The sequence below is a fragment of the Bombus affinis genome, chromosome 5, assembly GCF_024516045.1.
Source record: "Bombus affinis isolate iyBomAffi1 chromosome 5, iyBomAffi1.2, whole genome shotgun sequence".
NCBI classification, from domain to species: domain Eukaryota; kingdom Metazoa; phylum Arthropoda; class Insecta; order Hymenoptera; family Apidae; genus Bombus; species Bombus affinis.
The window spans coordinates 786,141-807,517 of NC_066348.1; the positions used below are offsets into that span (position 1 = coordinate 786,141).

Here is a 21,377-nt window from a genome sequence, read left to right on the forward strand (position 1 = left end):
ATCTGGTCTAACGAGATTCGATGGAAAATTACCAGCGGAGTATCTGATAATTAGACCGCGAATATTTATGCATTTATCAAATTGTAAATAATCGTAATGCAATAAATCGTGGAAGAAATATTTTTTTAAAATGCGTTTTTATGAAACCGGTAAGTTTTCATTCGATAATAAGGACTCCTTATCTAAAGAAGAATTAAAAGTAATAAATTAATTTGCATTATATATCAATATAGCAATATAGCAATATAATAGCTATATAGAACATTTAAAAAAGTACAACATTAATATGTTGTAGCTAAGTAGAGTTACATTAATCTATTTGAAACATTTTGTACGCCGCATTTGGCTGCTTACAATAGTTGAATTCATTGTCTATTGACCATTTTTCTCACCAACCGAGTAAAGGTGTTACGCATCATCTTTTTCTAACAATAAATATACATCCATGTAACGTAGAACACTACAATTCGAATATACGAACTCTCGAAACCACATATTAGAATTATAAAATCACGCGAACTTAAGATTAGCTTACGATGATTAAAGTAATATATGTATAAAAGATTATTATTGAACATACAGTAAAGTAAATGCCATCATTAATTTACAATGAAATAAATAATTACGAAAATATATAAGCACTTTTTTAATCATTTGTTAGAATAATGTATCGTTATATTTTGTAAAAGCCTAAACATTATAACGTAGAATAATAGTATCACAGTCAATCACGATCTTATAAATATTGGTGGTATTAAGAAACAAGCAGTAGCATAAAAAGTAGGTGGGTGAAAATCGCTTTAGGACCGGTATTTACGATTCGGGGTATTTGCATTCTAAAAAAAAGGCGTAAAAAGGAAAAGAACTGTAGGGGTAGTAAGACACTTTGAACTTTTGCATTTTTCCTCCATTTAAAGGAAAAACATCAGATATTTGAACAACGAAGAAAATTAATTGTTTTCAATCAGCTTGTAATTATGAACACATATTTTTGCATAATAATCTACCAACTAATAATATTAATGAAGTGAATACATATATATATGTGTGTATGTTGTCTTGTTATACCTAAAATCGTAAGATTATAAAGAACTGTGCGAAGGAAGTCTATATATATAGTTTGTAAAATTTATTTACAAATCTTTGTTTCATTATCAAATTTGTCAAATTAGATATCATTATCAAAGTTACTATCGGCAATGGCTTACAGGTAAACTGGTCGTTTCTTATCTAATTTTATTTACTAAAAAGTAGAGGCAAGCAATTTTGATATGCTCGTAAGATAATTATAACTACGTTGCTTTTTGTAGAAAAATTCTAAATCGACTTAACCCTCAAATGGTAGGGTTAAATACGTGTTACGTAACAGATAAGATCCGGTTAAAGAAACAGGTAGAACGTACGTTTTATCTAACGCAAACATGCAACCGTATTTGAGTTTACGTTAAGTTAATTTATTATTATTGTTACTCCAAAATTGTAAATTGCAAAACAACTAGTATAGTTATTTAATTATATATTATTATATGTGTAGTTCCGGAATTTTAGTACGTTAGTTAAGCAAAAAGGGAACAAGCGATAAATTATATGAAATTTATGTAACGAGATTTGGTGTACAAGGAAGAAAGCTTTCTACGTGAAACGTTATAGTTTTTGCAATGACAGATTTTAGGCAAAAAAACATTTCGACTGTACGTGCAAGCTTCACGTATCGAGACGCTAATAATACATGTGTGTAGATAGATTTTCAGCTCGTTATTATTAGAATAGGAAATAACTTTGTACAGCTTCTGACTTTAATAATTCCTAAGAAAACGCGTTAAATTCTTATAAATTTCCAATAGTAACATATCAAGCAATATAGTTTCTTCTGCATCATAAGTATTCATAATTGCAATACTTCATTTTTGTTACAAAAGAAAATAATTTTAGCATTATAAAGTCTTTTTCCGTTGGGTCATTTTTGCTAATGAATAATGAATACCCATTATCTGGTTTATTTGCTTCTCAATTAGGAGGCACTTCTTGTCAATCCTGACAACACATTCAAATTTTCAATGTTACCTGAAGGATTTAGAGTAGTTCTTGTCGACAAAGTTCTATCTTAGTTTCTTTTAAGGTATTCGTCAACAGTTAATAAAGATAAATGCAAAGCATTCTGACTTCCATTTTTTAATTCGCATTCATAAAACTATAAATTTGCATAAAAATCCACAAGTCTATTGGTATCTTTGAGATATGAAAATTACATGAAGCGTGTAATATTTAGTTATTCGAAACAAACCTGTAGTTCCAAATACTTGATTGACCATGTCCCAATAGAATCCATCGAGCATGTTCTTTCCATGTGCATGTTGGTTGCAAAGGGCTGGCCACAATTGCGCTCTGATCCCGTTGTTCAATGGCCACGCGTTTTCCCTTATGATCATCTTAGCCTCCCTCTTTCTGCCGGCCTGGAGAAGCGCATTGACCTCGTTGAAGGTCTTCAGCGTTTGCTTCTTGCTGGTGGGCGATTCTGGCTGTATGACGATATTCGTCGTGTCGACATGCGGCGGGAATGCGTCGTCGACATCGACATCCGCCTCCTCCTCGAGTACCGGCAGCATATTCGGCAGATTGTCCGTCGAGGAGGGTGTCTGTGTGACTAACATCGCACTACGGCGTGAGATTCTTCTTCATGGTGCCGTTCTCCGTTACTCTTTATACTAATATTTACGTCATATCCTGGGATGTTTCAATTTTCATCTGAAATGAAAGAAAAAATACCATGTCTTATAGAGTACAATGTACAGATATATTACATGGAATGAAATATCTTTTATAATTCAATTTAGGATTGAGGAAAAAATAAGATGTGATTCCACACTGCTAAGTCGAATTGCCCTTCGAAATTTTTATATTTCAATCTCGCTTTGCTTTCATTTGATCTTTTTAAGTGTTCCCTTAGTTTAAAAGTATGTAATCGTTAAACATCATTGGCTTGAGCACAACCTATATTTATCTTTATTAATTGGTGTAATGCTAAAAAGCAAGTGGGAAATATACATATAAATAAGAATTGCCTATAAATAACATTATTAAATATTAAATAGTCTTTTTAATACAATTACTTTGAACATTCAAAGAGGCTTAGGATCAATATGGAAATACACTTGTAGTGATTAATAATTTAAATATATAACGAGTAAGTAAATATTCATGATAAAAGTGATATGTATTACTATTTAATTTTATTTGTTGATTAAGTTCTCAATGAATATAATTCTATTTACTTCGAGAAGCAGCCAAATACGTTAGACGCAATATATAAAAATATAATGTTTTGCTACCTATTTTTAAATTTGCTCGTTATCGAAGATGGGAAAGTTTTAGTATGTCCAATGTATATTTGGATAATCAGTTGTGTTGTAAAATTAATCCTTGTGTACGTCTCTTAGTAATTTATTTAATTACATGCATACGTCTGAATAAAGTAAAACTTTGATTATTCATATTAATTGAAGTAAAAGTTATTGCTAAAATTACTATAAATTGATATTGTACAGCAAATTATTTACCTATTTTCAAAATTACAAATTATTTATTGCACAATTTCCCAGTTTAATCAATGTCTCAATCATAATTCCGCCATATTCAAATTAATTTGCTATTTCGCATTTCGTTCTTCGTGTTAGTGTTGCACACACTACTATACCGACGAATTCAGAACGATAAGCCAGCGATATACGAGCACGTAAGTTGACGTAAACATAGAATGTTTGTTTCCCTTTGCTAGATGGCACTGTACAGATTATCGAATATTCGATTGAACAGTGTTCGACTATCTCGTGAAGGTAGTAGTATCTTACCTCCCATAATTTTCCACAGTAGATACTTACAATATAAATATTCAATAAACACATCAAAGAACGAAAAATCAATTTTTTTATTTGAACCTGGGGTAACTCACAAACAGTCAAATAACATTTATCGTGACAACTATACATAATGTTATAGAATTACGTATGTCTCAATTTCCAATTATACTGACGATTTTGTAATCTTGTAAATCTTGTAATCTTTTCCCAATTATATATGTCCATTTTCGAAAGCCATTTTTCGACTAGAGTAAGAGAGTTCAAGACCGTACGACGACATACGTTTCCAAGAATCTTCCGTAAACATTCCCATAATAACCGTGACTGTAGTTAAACATATCATCGCTTGGGCCGCGATGCGCTTAATCGTTCTAGTGCTCGTTCGAGCAAGAAGAGGAGCGAAGAAAAAATAAGGTGGGGAAGAATTATCTAAGTCAACGTATCTTTCGCGTTTGCCGTGTGTAATATATATTTCGTTGACGTCGATTTGCTGGTTACTTTGCAACTGAAATCAATTGTCTCCTGTAAAGATGCCAGCATAAACAAGACTCGCGACCAAGCGTTCCTTCTCATATTTCTAGATCATGACAACAATCGCTTGCTCCATCAGAGTTTTTTTATTTCTCCATTCATATGACAGAGCAAGGGGAGTTTGTTTTACAGAGAACGAATTGATTTCTCTGTAACTTTCTCCTCGAAAAATTTGAAAGGTAGGAATTTATAATATTATACAAATAAATTGTAATTACAAATTATATAAATTATTGGCCTCTCGCCATAACTCTAATGGGATGCCCTAAATGTTTAAAGTAGGACATCAAAAAAAATCTCTCGTACGTGACATTCACTTTCAAACCTTGTCAAACTTTCAAGTTAACGACAGTGATACTATCATGTAGTATGAGAATGATCGATACTTGTAGAAAAAGAATCGAATGGTACTAATTGAAAAGCATGGTGGTAAAGTCCGATTCGCGCGGGACGAAGAGTGTCGATCAGACAATGACCTCGACAACGTGTTTCTAAAGGAGTCAGCCAGCAGGAGACAATGGATATATAATATCGCCTATAATTAGCCTCGTTAAAGCTGTCTCTAATAATAAGCAAAGCAGCCAGATGCAAAACCGTGAGCGGCGATAATCTGTCGGTGTACTTAATGGATATTAATAAAATGCGCGAGTTATCTTGCAGCCACAAACACGTTTAATGCTTATCAACATGTGCAACTAGGGAACATTACCGCACACAATCCGCGGAGGACTACTCGCGAGATAAAGTCTTTTACGACGATGCTCGCTGAAGCCTGGAGGCTGCGCAGCAAACGGAATTCCCTTATCAAGATATATTTAACCCTTTGACTACTGCACATGGAATTAACCTCGGTAAACAAATTATTGGCGGTAAATGAACATCCAAACATTCAAACAGAAATTTTTTTATTTTCAACGTTTTAGAATTACTCGTTACAGTTCCTGTCAAGTAATTACAATCCAGAATGATAGAATCATTAATTACTGGACTGCGAATGTTTATGGAAATTTATATTTTTATCAGCATGGATAAAGATTCTTAGAAAAAAAAAAAAGATGAAATCATTACGGCTGAGCTGAGCAGCGTACATCTTCTAAAAAAGAGAATGACCATTTGACGCTGGTCGATTAATAATAACGAGACGCGACGCAGCAAAGTGTGCCGTATGAAACCAGACATCTATTTTAATATCAGCGCACGACAATTCGGTACGTGAAGAAAATTGACCTAGTAATGAGAAACCCGGAGTGGTTTACATAAAATTTTACAATGAATTCGACGATTGGATTCCGTTCGACGGGATGAACACACGTAAGAGCAAAGGCTGGGGACTCGCGGTTGCCGCGCCAGATAAATATTATTACAAGTCTGAAGCGCTCGAACCACTTGATAGTATAAATATATCTCATCGAAGACGAGGGCAAACACGCGAACGCGCCAACGTTGCATTGTTGAATACGCTAAGCAAATAAGATCGGGCCTATAGGCCGTGATAATTGACAAATTTGCATAATTCCATTAACTCATGATATGCGGTGTTCGCATGGTAATTCAACGTGTCTTCCGGGTGGAATCTCGCTTTCGATTCCAGCATGATCGCCGCCAAGTGCAACAATTATTACACGGGACAATTGCCGACGCTATTCCGAGTACTTACTTAGAGAATTAGACTATGCAGCCTGTTGTTGCTCGATCAGGCTCAATGACACATCTCTATTGGGTTTCTCTGCACGGATTCTCGTATATTTCTGTTGTCAAATGACTAATACGCGAATGACAGTAACAATGAAACGCGTATGATAAAACAGTGAATCGTCACACGTTTTTTTTCTCCTCTAAACATTGAATATACAGAAAGAAGGAAGAAGTATATATTAAATTTTGAAAACATATAGCGTTCATTGAAACAGATAGTTGGTATACAATGAATATTTTTCAATTTGTAAAGCATTTTCGTTTATGAATATTTGTCTGGAATTAGAAGTAGGTCGATATAGAAGTTTAAAGAGCGAATAGAGAGTTGTTATTGAAAAATAGTACAAATTTCTGGGATTGTTTAATTTATAATTTGTTGTGACAATAAGTAATATCTGCATAAGTAATATTTGATTTGAAAACTTGGTATAATCGTTTTCGAACACCTAGTATATGTATGTAGGTCAGAGATAAAGAGAAGGCTTGTAGATTAAAAGATAACGCAGGCATTCCCATGAATTCTTCCCTTTTTTAATGAAATTGTTAGGATGTAGATGAACCAAGTGGAGGATTGTTTCATTTTTGTTCCAATTAAAAAAAAAAAGAAGACCTCGAAATGATATTGATCTTGGCAATAATTTAAGCGCATAAATTATAATTATTCAAATATTTCGCGTTATGGATTTTATTTGATAAATAAAGAAAGGTATGGAACAATCTCTTATACGATCTTATACTTGATTTTGAAAATCTAGGAGCGCACGTATGTTGAAAAAAGATCATATCTTTAAGATTGAGATATCTTACTTATAGATTAGTATTCTTACCTAACTTCGGATTTTAAATATTGACCAATAAAAATACTTTCAGTGTCATCTAATTTTATGCATCAATTTTGTGTTTATTCATATGTAATATAATGAATATGTTCCTATTTACTAAACCCTACATAAACAAAAACATTATTGTGTAATTTGAGTTTATTATTCTAAGAAATGCGGCTATTATTAGTTTCTCAAGCAAATAAATGGTTCTGTATGTATACATAGCATGAGTTTTCTTAAATAACTAAATGATTTTATAACCATACAAGTTTATTTTTACTATTAGGACTATTTTATCTCAGAAGGTTCCAGATTATGACTTTGCTTAAATATACCCTTTTAAATACTAATAGTACTGTCTGGTCGCTTGCTGCCCCTACCGGTCAGGAACACCGTGTAGGGTTCTGAGCTGGCTCTTGACATAGTCCTTCACGCACGACTTAATTCCCCAGCTCCACGTCTTCGGCGGGAGTCGCGGGTCCGCCAGGTCACGTATTCCAAGTCCCGACGCTAAAATTGCTCCCCAACTGTTATCCACACAGAAACTCACTCCCGGCGACTCGTCACCACGTTGCTGGTCCCGATAGATAACATCCCAAGCATGTTTAGTGAGGTTAATGCGACACATCGCGTACTCGAGCCCATAACAGCTATCCCCAAGCGTGTACCCCTGGTGCAGCTTGTCATATGCTCAGCTACCAATGTTATGGTTCAGGATATACTTTGCCTTCCTGTTGTCCTCTCCGCTCTGATGCCACTGATCCGAACTGAGCCGCTGTCCCGTAATGGTAGAGCCATTGGCTCCTAGCATGGTATTAATCCTCCAGCTATACCTAACAACAGGCCCGATCATGGAATAGGCCATATCCAGAACACATGCCCCAGTCCCGGGCTTGCGGCTCTCAATCACCTCGGACCACTCACAGTTCTATTCGCCCAGGGGGCACATCACCGTATCCAGAAGATACACCCTCTTCTTCCAAAGTTCTAACGCGGCTCGCAACGCCGTTTAAACTGACGTTTTGCGCGTTCTCCGTATTGTGCAAATAATAGTATGCCAGTCTCGTCGTAATACCGAGCTCCGCCCAGTTCTTCCATGCCCCGATCATCAGAATCGGGGACTGATGCTCTTGCGAGTACACCGGATAATCCGAGCATGAGTCATACGTTATGTGGTGATACGGGGTGTCGTCGTCCTGCGCGCGATGAACCCCCTCGACCCGCTGGCAGTATCGCAAGGTAAGCACGTTAATCAGCGAGTCCACCTCGAGCCAGTTGATCACGCCCGGCACCATGGGCCGAATAAATTCCTTGAATTCCCGACGGAGGGAATTTCTGCAGTTCAACGCTTGTCTCAGCATCACTGAGATCTGCTCGTCCAAGTTCCATTCCTGGGGACGCCGGTTATCAGACAACATCAAGTCTTGGTCAACCGTACCAATCGGGAAACACCTTCCCCCGACAGAGACACTTGTCTCGGTTTTCGTCGGGATGACGAATATCAGATGTCTTATCGTCGAATGAATATCGACTAAGCCTGCCGTATGACAGAGGACCTCATACATAGGCGCATCCCTCCCCAATCGCGCCATGTTGAAGTATTCCAGCACCCACGCCAAAGGGTAGGTGAGATGCGCCAATATCCACACAGTGCGACCCATATTGTATGGTCCCGTGTTTGACGACAGACCGATAATGGTGGTCGCCGCCTCATGAATTCTCCAGTAGTCCCCTTCCGTCCCAACGGGCAACCTCCCCACGTTCAGCACCGCGTACTCGATAGCCTCACAGTTAACAAAGATTGCGTCGTAGTGCCAGTGGCCCAAACTTGACAGGTCGATGATATCACGCTGCGGCACGTTCGTCCTTGCCCCGGCTCACTCCACCCCGCTGGGCTCCCGTTGCATATCCATAAGGGCAACCTTCAAGGTCAAGACCCGTATATCTCCCATCTCTGAGAGGGACGCAAACCGAAGAAGGAGCTCCGACAGGTAGGGGTAGTCAATGATTTTGCCGTAAGTCAACGGTGCCTTGCCGGATATGGGCAACTCCAACCTCCCAGTCGCATATTTGAATGAGTGCCGCCCAACCCCTACCCACTTCAGTCGCCGTGAAATCTGAGCGCACATCTCCAGGATCGGGCCCCTATTGCCCTCGGAGATTGTTACCATCAGCGGGGTGAATTCATCGAGGTCCACCACCGCACGTATAACGTGTCTGGCGGTTTCGGCTTTATCCGCCTCCCCCCGGCTCTTGTCTGCTCCTATGGCCGCCTCAGGCATCGACTAGGCGGCCTTAATCTCCCGAGCGACTGTGTCGTCGGAATCTCTAGGTCTAAGGGCAATGTCACTGACGACCACTGGCCCACCTCCCGCAGTCCTAATGCTCGAAGGGCCCGCCCGAGGCGAGCTCATGATGCTGCCCGCTACGCTCCCCTCTGAAGACGGATCTGGCTCCCTTCGCCTGACATCAGGCTCTCCAGTCCCGAGCCGCCCCATCTTATCCTCCGCCACTCCGACGAATTGGTGCACTGTCGCTACGTTGGTCAGCACGTTGTGGAATTCGTCGGCTCCCGGCACAGGCTTGTCTAATCAGATCGGCATCATTGGTGAGTCGGTCTATTTGCACTCTTTGTCTATCCCAAAACGCCGCCCGATACACTGCGTACTGGTCTGCCGCCTTAAATTGTGCGGACAAGACGGTATTTATATTTCCATTTATAGCATGTTGTTCTTTATTGTGGGCCGCAGCAGCCGCTGCCAGCCAGCCCATTTTGTTGGATCGGTAAGAGGGCCGGCCCGTTCATTATATCATACAAGGAAGTATCGGGGTACTCCGCATGCCGGTTCTGAGTTGTGTCCACATCCTTACACGCTTCGCCAGCCACGGAGAAGAACAGGTAGTAAAGCGTGCGTGGAAGCGTTTCCGCCTAATATAAGCGCCCTCACGAAGCTATCCATCTCGGACGGTACAATCTCGGGAGCTGTGTCCACCTCAGGAACCTCGTTCGCAACCACCCCCGCCGGGGTGTCGCTAGTCTCCTTCACTTGGCACGGATCAATAACACGAGATCTCTCCCCCGGTGTGGTGTGAGACCGGAGGATGCGCGTTGTCATATCCTTTGTCTTCAATTTCCCGAGCATAGGAACCGACACCCACTCACTCTTGCCCCCTCGTGCTTGTACTACGGCTGATGATACGCTCCTTCTTCTTAAATCCGAGTACATCGCGCTCCTTGGCATCCGGCACGACAGTAGCCTCCTCCCACAGTGTAGGCTCCCTCCTGTTGAACCGACATGGAGCCGTCGCATGGGCAGCGTTCATCTCCGGTCTTCTCCACGCACGAAGCGTCCCACAGCGCCGTCTCCATGTCACTGATGTCTTCATCGAAGAACCGCTCTCGACTCTGGTCCCGGAGTAAGGGCTTGGGGAATCTATACCCTTTTAAATACTAAATTATTTTTATTTCTTAAATAGTAATAACATAAAATAGCATAATGTTCATAAAGAATTATCACATAATCCACCATAGCTGATGCAATAGCTAACAGAGAAAAAAGAATCAGTAATAATTCTTAAAAGATAAGTAATTTGCTGTGTATATCATAAAAGCATACAAGTGTTTACTTTGGTTCTGGACGAACCAATCATATTTCTTCGAGAAAGTTATACCGAGTCATAAATAGACGTATGATAATCGTTCGGATGATGGTCTATCGAGCAAGGTAGATAAGAAAGAACTTAACTCACAATAATCAGTCACTGGAACAGTTAGAAGGAATAATCTTTAAATTAACCGACTGGTTTCTAGATAAGTGATAATGTTAAATTCATTATAGTATTCTTTTGTTATACTTATTTACATGCATAAAAAATGCACGAAGTGTCAAAATTTTATCACTCATACAAAATTGACTTTTCTCTTTTAATCGTCATTATTTATAACGTGTCGTATTTTCCATGCACGTTCCAGAAAGATTAATTAATTGGTGTTTATAAAACTAAATATATATCTGGAAACATTAAAGTTTCCAATATTTGAACGACGTAACGTATTTTATGGAAAATGAATATTCCTAATAATCTTTCTGAAATCATTTCCATGAAAAGATCTCATCAGGTCTAAGAATGTTTGAAATATTCACTAAATAGACAAAAGACCGAAATTGGAGTCAATAAATAATACATATGATTGGAATTGAAAGACGTAATTTAAAAATTTCTTGAAAATAGCGGTGTAATTCCTCGGAATCTCCATCTGATTTAAAGCCAAACTGCTTAAGTGCAGCGTTCATTTAACGCACTTAGCATTATCATTGTAAAAGAACGTTCCTTAAACGACGTTAAGCGCGAGGCAATGAGGAACTACTACGGAAAGTTAATGATAACCGGTTTCATAGCCAGGTGAAGGTCGAGTCGATCATCAACCTGAGGAACACCAGTTGCCATCAAGTTTTTCGTCAATTCTCTGACGTTTCTACCCCATTGTTCCAAAGTTCGTACGCTTTTTAATTATAATGATAATTTTATTCGACGATAGTAAAAAAAGATCTTGTCTCTCGATATTACGTAGAATTGACGCGATATTACGACGTTTTTCTTGCATTGTTCGCTAAAAAAAGATCGTTATTACCATTTTATAGCTAAGTAACTGATAATGATAAGAGAAGTGGGAGATTAGAATCATACTTCTCAGAAAACAATTTTTCCTTTCTTTAAATGAATTAAACAAAGTTATACAATTTCTTTAGAACTAGAATGAAGTTTGACAAAATCCAGTTTTTGAGAGATCCTTTTGGCGAAAGAAATAACAATCAGATGTACTGTTTTGCGAGATTCAACGAAGAATTTATTTTCGGACGAAAACAAAGTATCGCGAGATTAATAGGTATGACAAATAAACGAAATACGTGGTTGCACAATAATGGTAAACAGTTCACGGAAGAAACTGCCGGTGGTTAAGCGTGTCTGGCGAGAAATTTCGCTATGAGTGAGAGCCAAATATGCGTACGCGTCTCGCTAATATCATCGTAACCTTGATTCCAACGATCCACCAGAGTTATCATCTTATTCCCCTTCGAGATTCGCTGCATAATTCATGCGCTCGCCAAACGTACGATCTCTCCTTGCCGAGACGTTTAACCAGATATTGCGATTAATTCTTTTTTGTGCAATCTGGAGCACATGGGAATTGGCATTAATTGATTTTACGATTTCTGTTATAGATAATGGAATTGGCCATTTAATTTTACCTATTGGAATTTGTTCTATCTGCTACTGTTTCAGAGTTGTAACACGGCTCGTGATAAATCACGTAATCTTAACACACGGGAATGGATTTCAACACATCGAAATTCGCAAGAACTAATGAACTAATCTGATATACAATACGAAAGTTATACGAAAAATAGTAACGAAAGTAATAATATGCACATAATAGAATATTTAAAGCACCATTCACATAGCATTCAAGGAATATAATTATTACATAAAGTAATAGAGATAATAGAAGTTCTGCAACCAAACAATGCACGATCACTGAAAGAAAACACAGGTTAATTAGCGGAAAGTTAATTCCATTATATCTACACGTTATTATTAGGTGAGATAATAAGGTCTCATAATTTTAGCCGATAATATCTAGCAGGCGTCGTTGTGAAGGAATGATCCTCTAATTGTCAGTTTTCTAGAATCTTTGCGGTTGTTGGCTACAACACTTCGTTGAACGGAACGTGTAATTACTTCATTAGCGCTCGATTAACGAATAATTCGTGCTACTCGTGCACTTTTCGCCATAACTTTCCGAAGACCTATCAAAAATAGATGCTACCCCCTCCCCCCATCTAACCCAAAGTTAATCCAAAATCTTTTTATATACATATTTTAAAATATACGTGTGACATATTCTTTATATGTTGACATAATAAACAACAAAGCAGAAGAAAATATTGCAAGTGATATGCATAACTGCAAGGCTGGTCTTTAAATGGGTGAAATGGGAGAAAAGATTTTTTCATCTTCAACCACGCATCGCAAATAAAATTGATCGAAGCTGTCGTGATAAAACGCATAAATCATTCTGATTACACCATAAAGTTTAATCTCTATTTAGAGAACAACATTTATTCGTTATCTTGTATTAAAAAAACAGAAATGGATGTCTTCAACGTTCAAAGACAAATCACATTGGTTACTTCGTATGAATCACTGTGCTGTATACATATCGCAGTGATGAATTTCCTCTCAGAGAAAGATATCGATTAGCGGACTTGAATCGAACGCGAATCAACAGGAAAGAAATAAAGAAACGAAGAAATATACACCACTATGAGCGATAGCGTACATAATGATTTATCGAGTTACGGTGACAAATGAAAAATCCAAGAACAAAGTGGTGGATAATTGGATCGAGTTTATCGACGCCACGAAAACTGGAGCTCGAAATCTTTCCCTTTAACGCGCTAGGCACGTATTAGAAGACTCGTTCACGATGGCATCAATCCAAATCACATGACACCAGGTGCGCACGTTATTCCCAAGTATTCCTTCCCCTGCCTCACGCGACATCGCGCTATTTTAATGAGATGTATCCGTCTGTTATAAATATTGTAGTTATTTTCACGCTTTCCACATGCCAGTTGCACCTGATAAAAATTTTGTATTACTCTTTTCGATAGAACTAGAATGTAAGAATGGAATGGACTAGAATGGAAGCATCAAGACCTCGATAAAGAACGGAAAAGTTTACGTACTTTCTTGTTATTAATACATACATCTTTCGATTACTATTTCACTTTCAATATTATCATTATTATTATTTTGTTATTTAGTATATTCTAATCATATTCTTTTGTATCATTACAACATTGATCTAACATTATAATCACCGTATATATGAACATATTTGCTAAAAAAGCTAAATCAATATATTTTCCACCGATACTGTAAGAAAAAAAAAACAAAAACAAAAAAAGAATCACATTTTCAACGTGTTCTAAATTTCAGTGTGAAATTTTATGTTCTATATACGTACCTAATCAATCTCATTGATTTGTCAAAGCAAAGTGACATTGACCTAAATGTTTCATATACGCGAGACTCGGTTATATATTCCGGTTTTCGGTGTCGATGATCGATTACACAGGCCATTGGTCGGCTGATCCCGTGATAACCGGTCGGTCAGCTGTTTATCTTGTATTTGGTTTTTGGCGTGTAATCTACTAGAATCGCACACGGTCTATTGGATTTTTAATCAATAGCCGTGTGCAAATAGAACTAGCGGATATTTTACATGTTCATGAGCATGCTATAATTACACGATTGTTCGTGTTTAATGAAATGCAGGCGAATTGGCAGCATTGTGCAATAATCCACGGACACTGATGTTAACAGGAAGAGAAGCGTTTGATGTTTCGAACGTGTTCTATTCCGACAATCTGAGTAAGGTTTATTAAGTTTGGAACAAGTGAAACTACAGAAGATAGCTATATAGAAGTAAATTAATGTAATTGGATAGCGTCGTTTAGTAGTTTCTAAATCATGTAGATAATAAAGCAAAATAAAAATCTACAAAGTGGTGTATTCACTATGATATTTAGTAAATAAAATAAAGCTTTATTCAGCTTACACTTTTTTAGATACGATCAACAAAATTGCATAAGTATCTGCAGCCTAATTATTAACAATTTTGATAGAGTAGATAGTAGCCAAAGCATAAAGTGTGTATTACAGGGAAATAAATAGGTTTTTATTTTAAAGTGACAAGGAAAATTATTTTATTGTACTTTATTTGTTAACACTGACGACCGGTGACGTAATACTAGTTAATCATTAATATACAATATACATATTTATTATTATCCATATATATATATTATAAATATGTCTATATTTTAAAGTAACAGGAACAATCTGTGTGTATACATGTTACAAAAAACATGGTACAAGATAATCTCTATCACCTGTTTCTAAAGAGAAAAGTTATTTACAGGAGTAATATTAAAAGTGAAAGTAGTCGAAGAAATAATTGTTTTGATCATGAACGTTAATAAATTTAGACTCTGATTACTTGGCAGTAATTAGAAAACGTATATATCAGTAATTCCTGACATTTGTAGATGGTATGATAGTAATGATAAACAATTCTTTCTTAGAAAAGATCTCGATTGAAATTCCTACCATTTCTTACAAAATTAGTTTCTCAAAGCTGCAATGTAATTATGTATTTAGGAGAGAAAGAGAGAGAGGGAGAAAGAGAGTATGTGTAATAGTTATTTTCTCTTACTTAAACGTCGAAATTGTAAAATATTTTCTACGAAGTATATAATTAATAAACTCGTGTAGTTTATTATGGAATTCGACAACATTATCAGTAAGTTAAGAATACATGCAATGTATTAAATTGAAAAACTAATAGGTAGAAATAACTACAAATAGGTAGAAATGCTGATTTATTGTAATTCATTCTAGATATATACACAAATTATTTCTCTTTACAATTACTTGAATGTATCAATTTTATCATTCTATATATTATACGTATCAATATTTACAACATGTAACAGTTCTTTATTACATGGAATAATTCTACATTAGCTAAGGAAGAAAAAAGTTAGGAAACTACTTCTTAGAGTAGAGATACGAACTGTACTCAGCTAGTTCTTTCCAGGAGCAGTATATAATCACAAACTAATTAAATTAAAAGGTAAAACATTGCTTTGGCAAGCACTCGAACTTGTTAATATCTAATTTCAATATTTCAAGTGATCATCGTCATCGTAAGGTGTGCAAGTAATTATAAAGCAAACATCGTGGAAACGTAATTGCAACGTGAAAGTAAATCCGTTCCCATTAGCGATCTATTAGAAAGCGAACGCACGAATTTTTCTTTGTACTTCGGAACAAAGAAATTTCCCGATCGAGAACTACTTGTTTATCCTACTTAATAAATAACGAAAGCAAATAAAATTAAAATAAAAGTAAAAATAGTAGTGGTGTATTAATTTTTTAAAATTTTTTGTAATTCTTTAAAGCTAATAGATGGTATATAATGAAATATTTCATTTAACAAGTCATATAACGAAAAAAAAAGATGTCAAAAATAAAATTTCTTCTTAAGCAAACGTACTGCGATGACATCATGTTAACCGTTTCTTTGCCAACTTTCGCAGATTGCATGTACATTGCATTCACATTATTTGTTTTCATATCCTCTGTTATGTAGCTCCGTATCGATTATATCCAGAAGAAAAAACGATAAAAATTCAAATAATTAAAAAAACAGTGGAAGAGAAAAGTTGAAAGAATTATTTATCAAAAGTGAACGTTTTAAAAATGGAAACTTGGTCGAACTTCTTGCAAAGAAAACGTATTATACAGATTGAACATGGTCACGATATTAATTATACTTTCCTTCTAGTAGAATTACCGGCAAACGAAGCAATCGATTCATAGAGCGTCATTAATATTTATTATTTTCTTCACGAGTGGTTACTAAATCAAGAAATGACTGCTTCATCGTGAAACTCTGAATATTTGAAATTACTATTAAATGTTCATCTAATCTAAATTCAAGTAAAAAATATTATATAATATTTATAAAATGTGCCTAATTAAAAAATTTAATTAAAAGGTTTTATCGACAAAAAAAAATATAATGTACGATACTAAAAAGGTTCATAAAATCGGTAGAAAATTATAAAATCTAAGGAACTATATACATATATGTATAACAAAGAGAAATTACATTTACTATTTATTTATTTTTTCTCGTCTCCTTTTCAGTGGATGAGAAGATGCCAGCGATTTTGTTACGAATTTTCCACTAGAATTTTTCGAATAATTTCTTACGCATGTACTTACCAGTAATTCCAGATAACTCGAGTGGCATTCGATTCACTTGAATATTCAGGAGCTTGGCTCTGTTCGAATATCCAGTTTCCACAGGGAAATTCGCGACATTTAGGTCACCGATTTGGCTCAAAGTTTGCGCATAGTTAATGCACACCGTGTGCAATAATACACCAAAGTCATGTTTTATCACGCTAATACTGTGCTACTTTTTACTCGGAATTTAGTGGTACGTTTTGAAATTTGTGATATACTTGTGATATATAGTAGGAAAATAAATTTGTAATATTATGTAATTGAAATGTAAATTTCGAGGAATATTGAAAATAAAATAAAATTGAATAAACGAACTAGAAGCAAAATAGTTTTATAAGAAAAAATAATGCGTTACTATCGGTATGAAATTTTTACATTTATAAAAATAATTGTTTTCTTCCATTTTCCATAATATATCCATAATATTCCATTCTGTTATATACCGCGAAATATAAGAAACACTATATTTGTACTATATTATATTGTATTTATTTGTATTATATTATATTCGTTTATTGCATTGAAGCTTATGCCTATTACGATCTTTTTTGTGTATGTTATTTTGACTTCCCTATTTATCCAAGTATGTATATTTATATCTTAATTTACTGACCAGGTTAATACATATCTTCTATGTAAGTAACATTACAATCATAAAAGCAAAAATTGATAATTTTTTGCTGGTTGAGACAGAAATGATATAGACATTAAGGGGTTACGGCATTCGAAGAATGGTTATAAAAAGTCAGATATTTTTACTCGATTTTCGCGACGGTGTAATATCAACCTCGTTTTCTTTGGTTAGTGATTATGGGGCGATAAAAATTTCTTGTTGAATAAATGATATATGTATACGATCTTAAATGAATCAGCTGAATCGACAGATGCAAGATCTGAAAAATGTCCAAGTTTGTGCTCGATGAAATTAATTGAAATATTAATTAGAGTAACGAGTCGAAATAAAACAGTGATAAACGAACAAAACAACGACAAAATAAATGCAGAAAATAAGATTAAGATAAATGGGAACAAAGAAGTAGCATTGTGAAAAATAAATGGGTCAGTGATTCGGAATGAATAGTTTTGTGGCGTATTTTTCAATTAATTTTCGATCACTCTCGATACACCAGTTTTCTCGTTTTTACACCGGAGTAACACGTTTGCAACGTTCATTTCTGTCACCGATCGATTCATTATACAATTAAGTTTTATCGCCAAACGCAATGAATTACATCATCAAGCGTAATTACTCATTTTTCTTTTTATATTTTATTTCCCTTTCTTCCTCGTCGACCTATCGCTCTATTCGAGTATTATTTACTTCGTATTTACGACATTTACAGGAGCTCGTGCCTGACGTCATCCGTGAATTCATTACAGAATCATTTTTTTTTTTCTGGTAGATATCGTTTAATAACATTTTTCCGACTTACGTCCGATTACGGTCATCACGTGAATTCTTTATCTGCTCAAACTTCGTTTAATTCTCTACCTCTTGTATGTTTGGAATAAACGAAGATTAATGAATCTCGATCGATTTCATTGCGTGTCGATGTCAGTTCTTTCGAGCTGTCTAGGTTCACATACTTTCTATAGTAACTATTAGGTCATCCCATAAGTTCGTTCCGTTTTTCGAGCGGTTATATATGTTAAGATTGTTTACATACCTTTCAGTTTCATGAAAAAATGTAATCCCCCTCTCGTTGTACAACTTCTTCCCATTTTTCAAGTCCATTGGTCCCTTATCGCCGTATGTTTATAAATCGACACATGAAATGTATACACAAAAGCCGGCACGAACTTATGGGATGACCTAATATACCAAGAAGAAACAAATGAAAAAAGACGGTGGATAATTAAATTTGCACAGAAGAATAAGTTTTAAGCTGCTTTAAAAAACAACATCCGTCTACTAGAGAAGACCCGGCAAACACTTTTGATCGGAGACCTCGATATCCGGAATTATATCGGTCGGGGAAACGCGTTAGCGAATCCGATACTATCAAAAGTATGCAGAAGACACTTACTTTTGATAAACCGTATTCCAGTTACAAAATTAAGAGTAAAATTGCAAGGGTTTTATTCTTTATAATCATCGTAGCATAGCATGCAATAGTGTTTTGTTAAACACATTTCACAAACTGGCCATTGGGAACTTATCTGCCCAGTTATCAAGGCAGCCATATTTCTAGGAAATCTCTCTTTCGTGATATGCTTTTTAATCTCAGACCGTGTAAATACCGTGCACGTAAATATAGTTGATCGATGAACGGTGCTGTTACTTTCACGGTGAAGCGATGCGGTGGATCGATCGACCAGGAAGCAACTCGTTAAATGTACCATGCTTTTTTTCTAACTTTTGGTAACAAGCTGTTCATGCATACAAAATTCGATTATTCCGCTACATTAATTTTTCGAGTTAAAGCTTTTGTGTGTTTATGAATGGTTTATTAAGATCGTAAATATTTCCGGAATGCATATCCCTTTTTTTTTCTCTGCTATCTTATTCATATTCATATTATGTACATATTATATCTATGACAATTAGTTTAGATACAAAATGAAGACACACTTTAATTAAAAATATAGTTGCATATATTTTTCTGACGGCTAAAGTATTATTAAATGGATTAGAATTTTTAGATTGTGCAACGGTAAGCAAGGTTCATTGAGGAGAAATCTTTCGCTAAAAAATAACTGTACCTTATTATATAGATGTTTGGCGTACTTGTTTATTCATTTTCTGCGTAACATTCTGCTTGACAAAGCATGAATGAAAAAGTTCGTGCAGGGAAATTTTAGCTCGTGATAAAATGAGATCGAACCTTTCTAAATATCATGTGACGCAATTATGCAAGAATAACTTTCACGTTTTTTTAATAGCCTCTATCTTTGTTCCTTGCTTTTCTTCTTATATACCCTAATATTTTTTTCTAGAATTATTGTATAATATATATAATATATAAAACATTTTATAATATACAATTATAATTAAATATAATTTCTGACATTAGTGTTCAAAATAGCAATTGTTATATAATAATATAACGAAACTTTTAATTTAATAGGTGACATTGATTCAATTCCCCATTATATGTATGTATAGGAATATTTTTAACATATTGTGGAAATACAGAAAATTGTACAGAAATAGTTCTTCATATTTTCATACACAGAAATTGTAGTATTGTGCTGGTTACAAAAAGAATCAGGTCAGCACAGGTACGAATAATTTATGCAAATGCCGCGATAGATCCCACTCATTTCATGTTTTTCATTGGATACTTTATATAGACACGATCGACGGCAAATACTGCGTTGTAAAGTGCATTCTAGTTTAGTAGTGACAAAAATAAACGAGAAGTCTTTGCGCATAAAAATAGAGATAATTGTGACGATATTAAATGACGAGTTAAGAGCAAAATATTTCCTTCAATGTAATGATTATTCGCCTTATCAAAACAATTTCTGCTGTCTCTTATCTTTTCCAAGTTTAGTCATCATTTCATTCTTTTTTTAATGCCTTTTTCTTCTTTATATCTCATTGAATGTATTCCTTCTAATTTATTATTTTTTTATATATATGCAATACCTTTGATCTATTAAATTTGAAATTATTAAGTTATATATATATATATATATATATATATATATATATATATATATACACTTAAATTAATCTATTAATTAATCTATTAGGTAAATAATATTATATCTATTAAATCTTATTAGAAACATTAAAATATTGTTTAATATTTTTATAAAAATATTTAATGTTTATTAACAGTTAAATAAAATTAAGAATAAATATATTTGAAGAATAGCAAATTAGTTAAAAATATTGAAGAACACTTAAATTTTTAAACAAAAAAATAGTAAACTGTAATAACTTCCAAGCTCTAATGTCCACGTAATCTTTTACTGAAATAAACGACTTCGTTTGTTTGAAATTAAACGTCTTATTCACTAAAGTCATCCCTTATTCTATGGATATTTTACTTATTTTGAGTAATATTTAAAGTGGTCATAATATAGAAGTATAAAAAAATTTTACCAAAGACAATATTTCTCAAAAAGGTCTATATCACTATCACATAATCACCGTTCCGATAATTGTCCTACGCAGAGTTGCACTTCCGGGAATAATTATTTTTTCATAATGGTCATATGCTATACTTCCTGACAGCTAAAGCTTCTACTAGTTTCAAGGCCTTCTTTCACGGAACTAATTGACAGTGCACATTAAATTTAGACCATTTTCTAGAACGAATGCCTCAAAAGAAGAGCCACATTCCGAAGGTCTATGTATAGTTACTTAACTCACAATGTGCTATAGAATAATATCTTCTCATTCTTTATATATACATGTATATATTATTTATATTATTATATATATATATAATATATATATATATATATATATATAGTGTCGAATTATCATTAGGTTTACGGGCGTGTAACGAATCTTCATTTGGACTAGCCATCGTTGTTGTACAATAGAGATTATATTTACTGATATAAATATGGTTTTTACAGAATTTGACAAATAACCGTTGGCTAGACACTCGAGATGGTTTTAGGTTCA

General features: G+C 35.0%; 1 protein-coding gene across 6 annotated transcripts in view; it reads right to left on the minus strand.

The window, feature by feature from the left end:
• LOC126916369 (GTPase-activating protein skywalker) overlaps positions 1 to 21,377 on the minus strand; it is a 40,402-nt gene that overhangs the window by 7,513 nt on the left and 11,512 nt on the right. For 4 of the 6 annotated variants that reach the window (XM_050722097.1, XM_050722103.1, XM_050722101.1 and 1 more), the window contains exon 2: positions 2,285 to 2,745. In XM_050722097.1, coding sequence (XP_050578054.1) covers positions 2,285 to 2,651 — 367 coding nt within the window. In that variant the 5' untranslated portion in view covers positions 2,652 to 2,745. Of the gene's footprint in view, positions 1 to 2,284; positions 2,746 to 7,287; positions 10,359 to 21,377 lie in introns of all 6 variants that reach the window. The other 2 variants (XM_050722098.1, XM_050722100.1) reach the window with 2 other exon arrangements.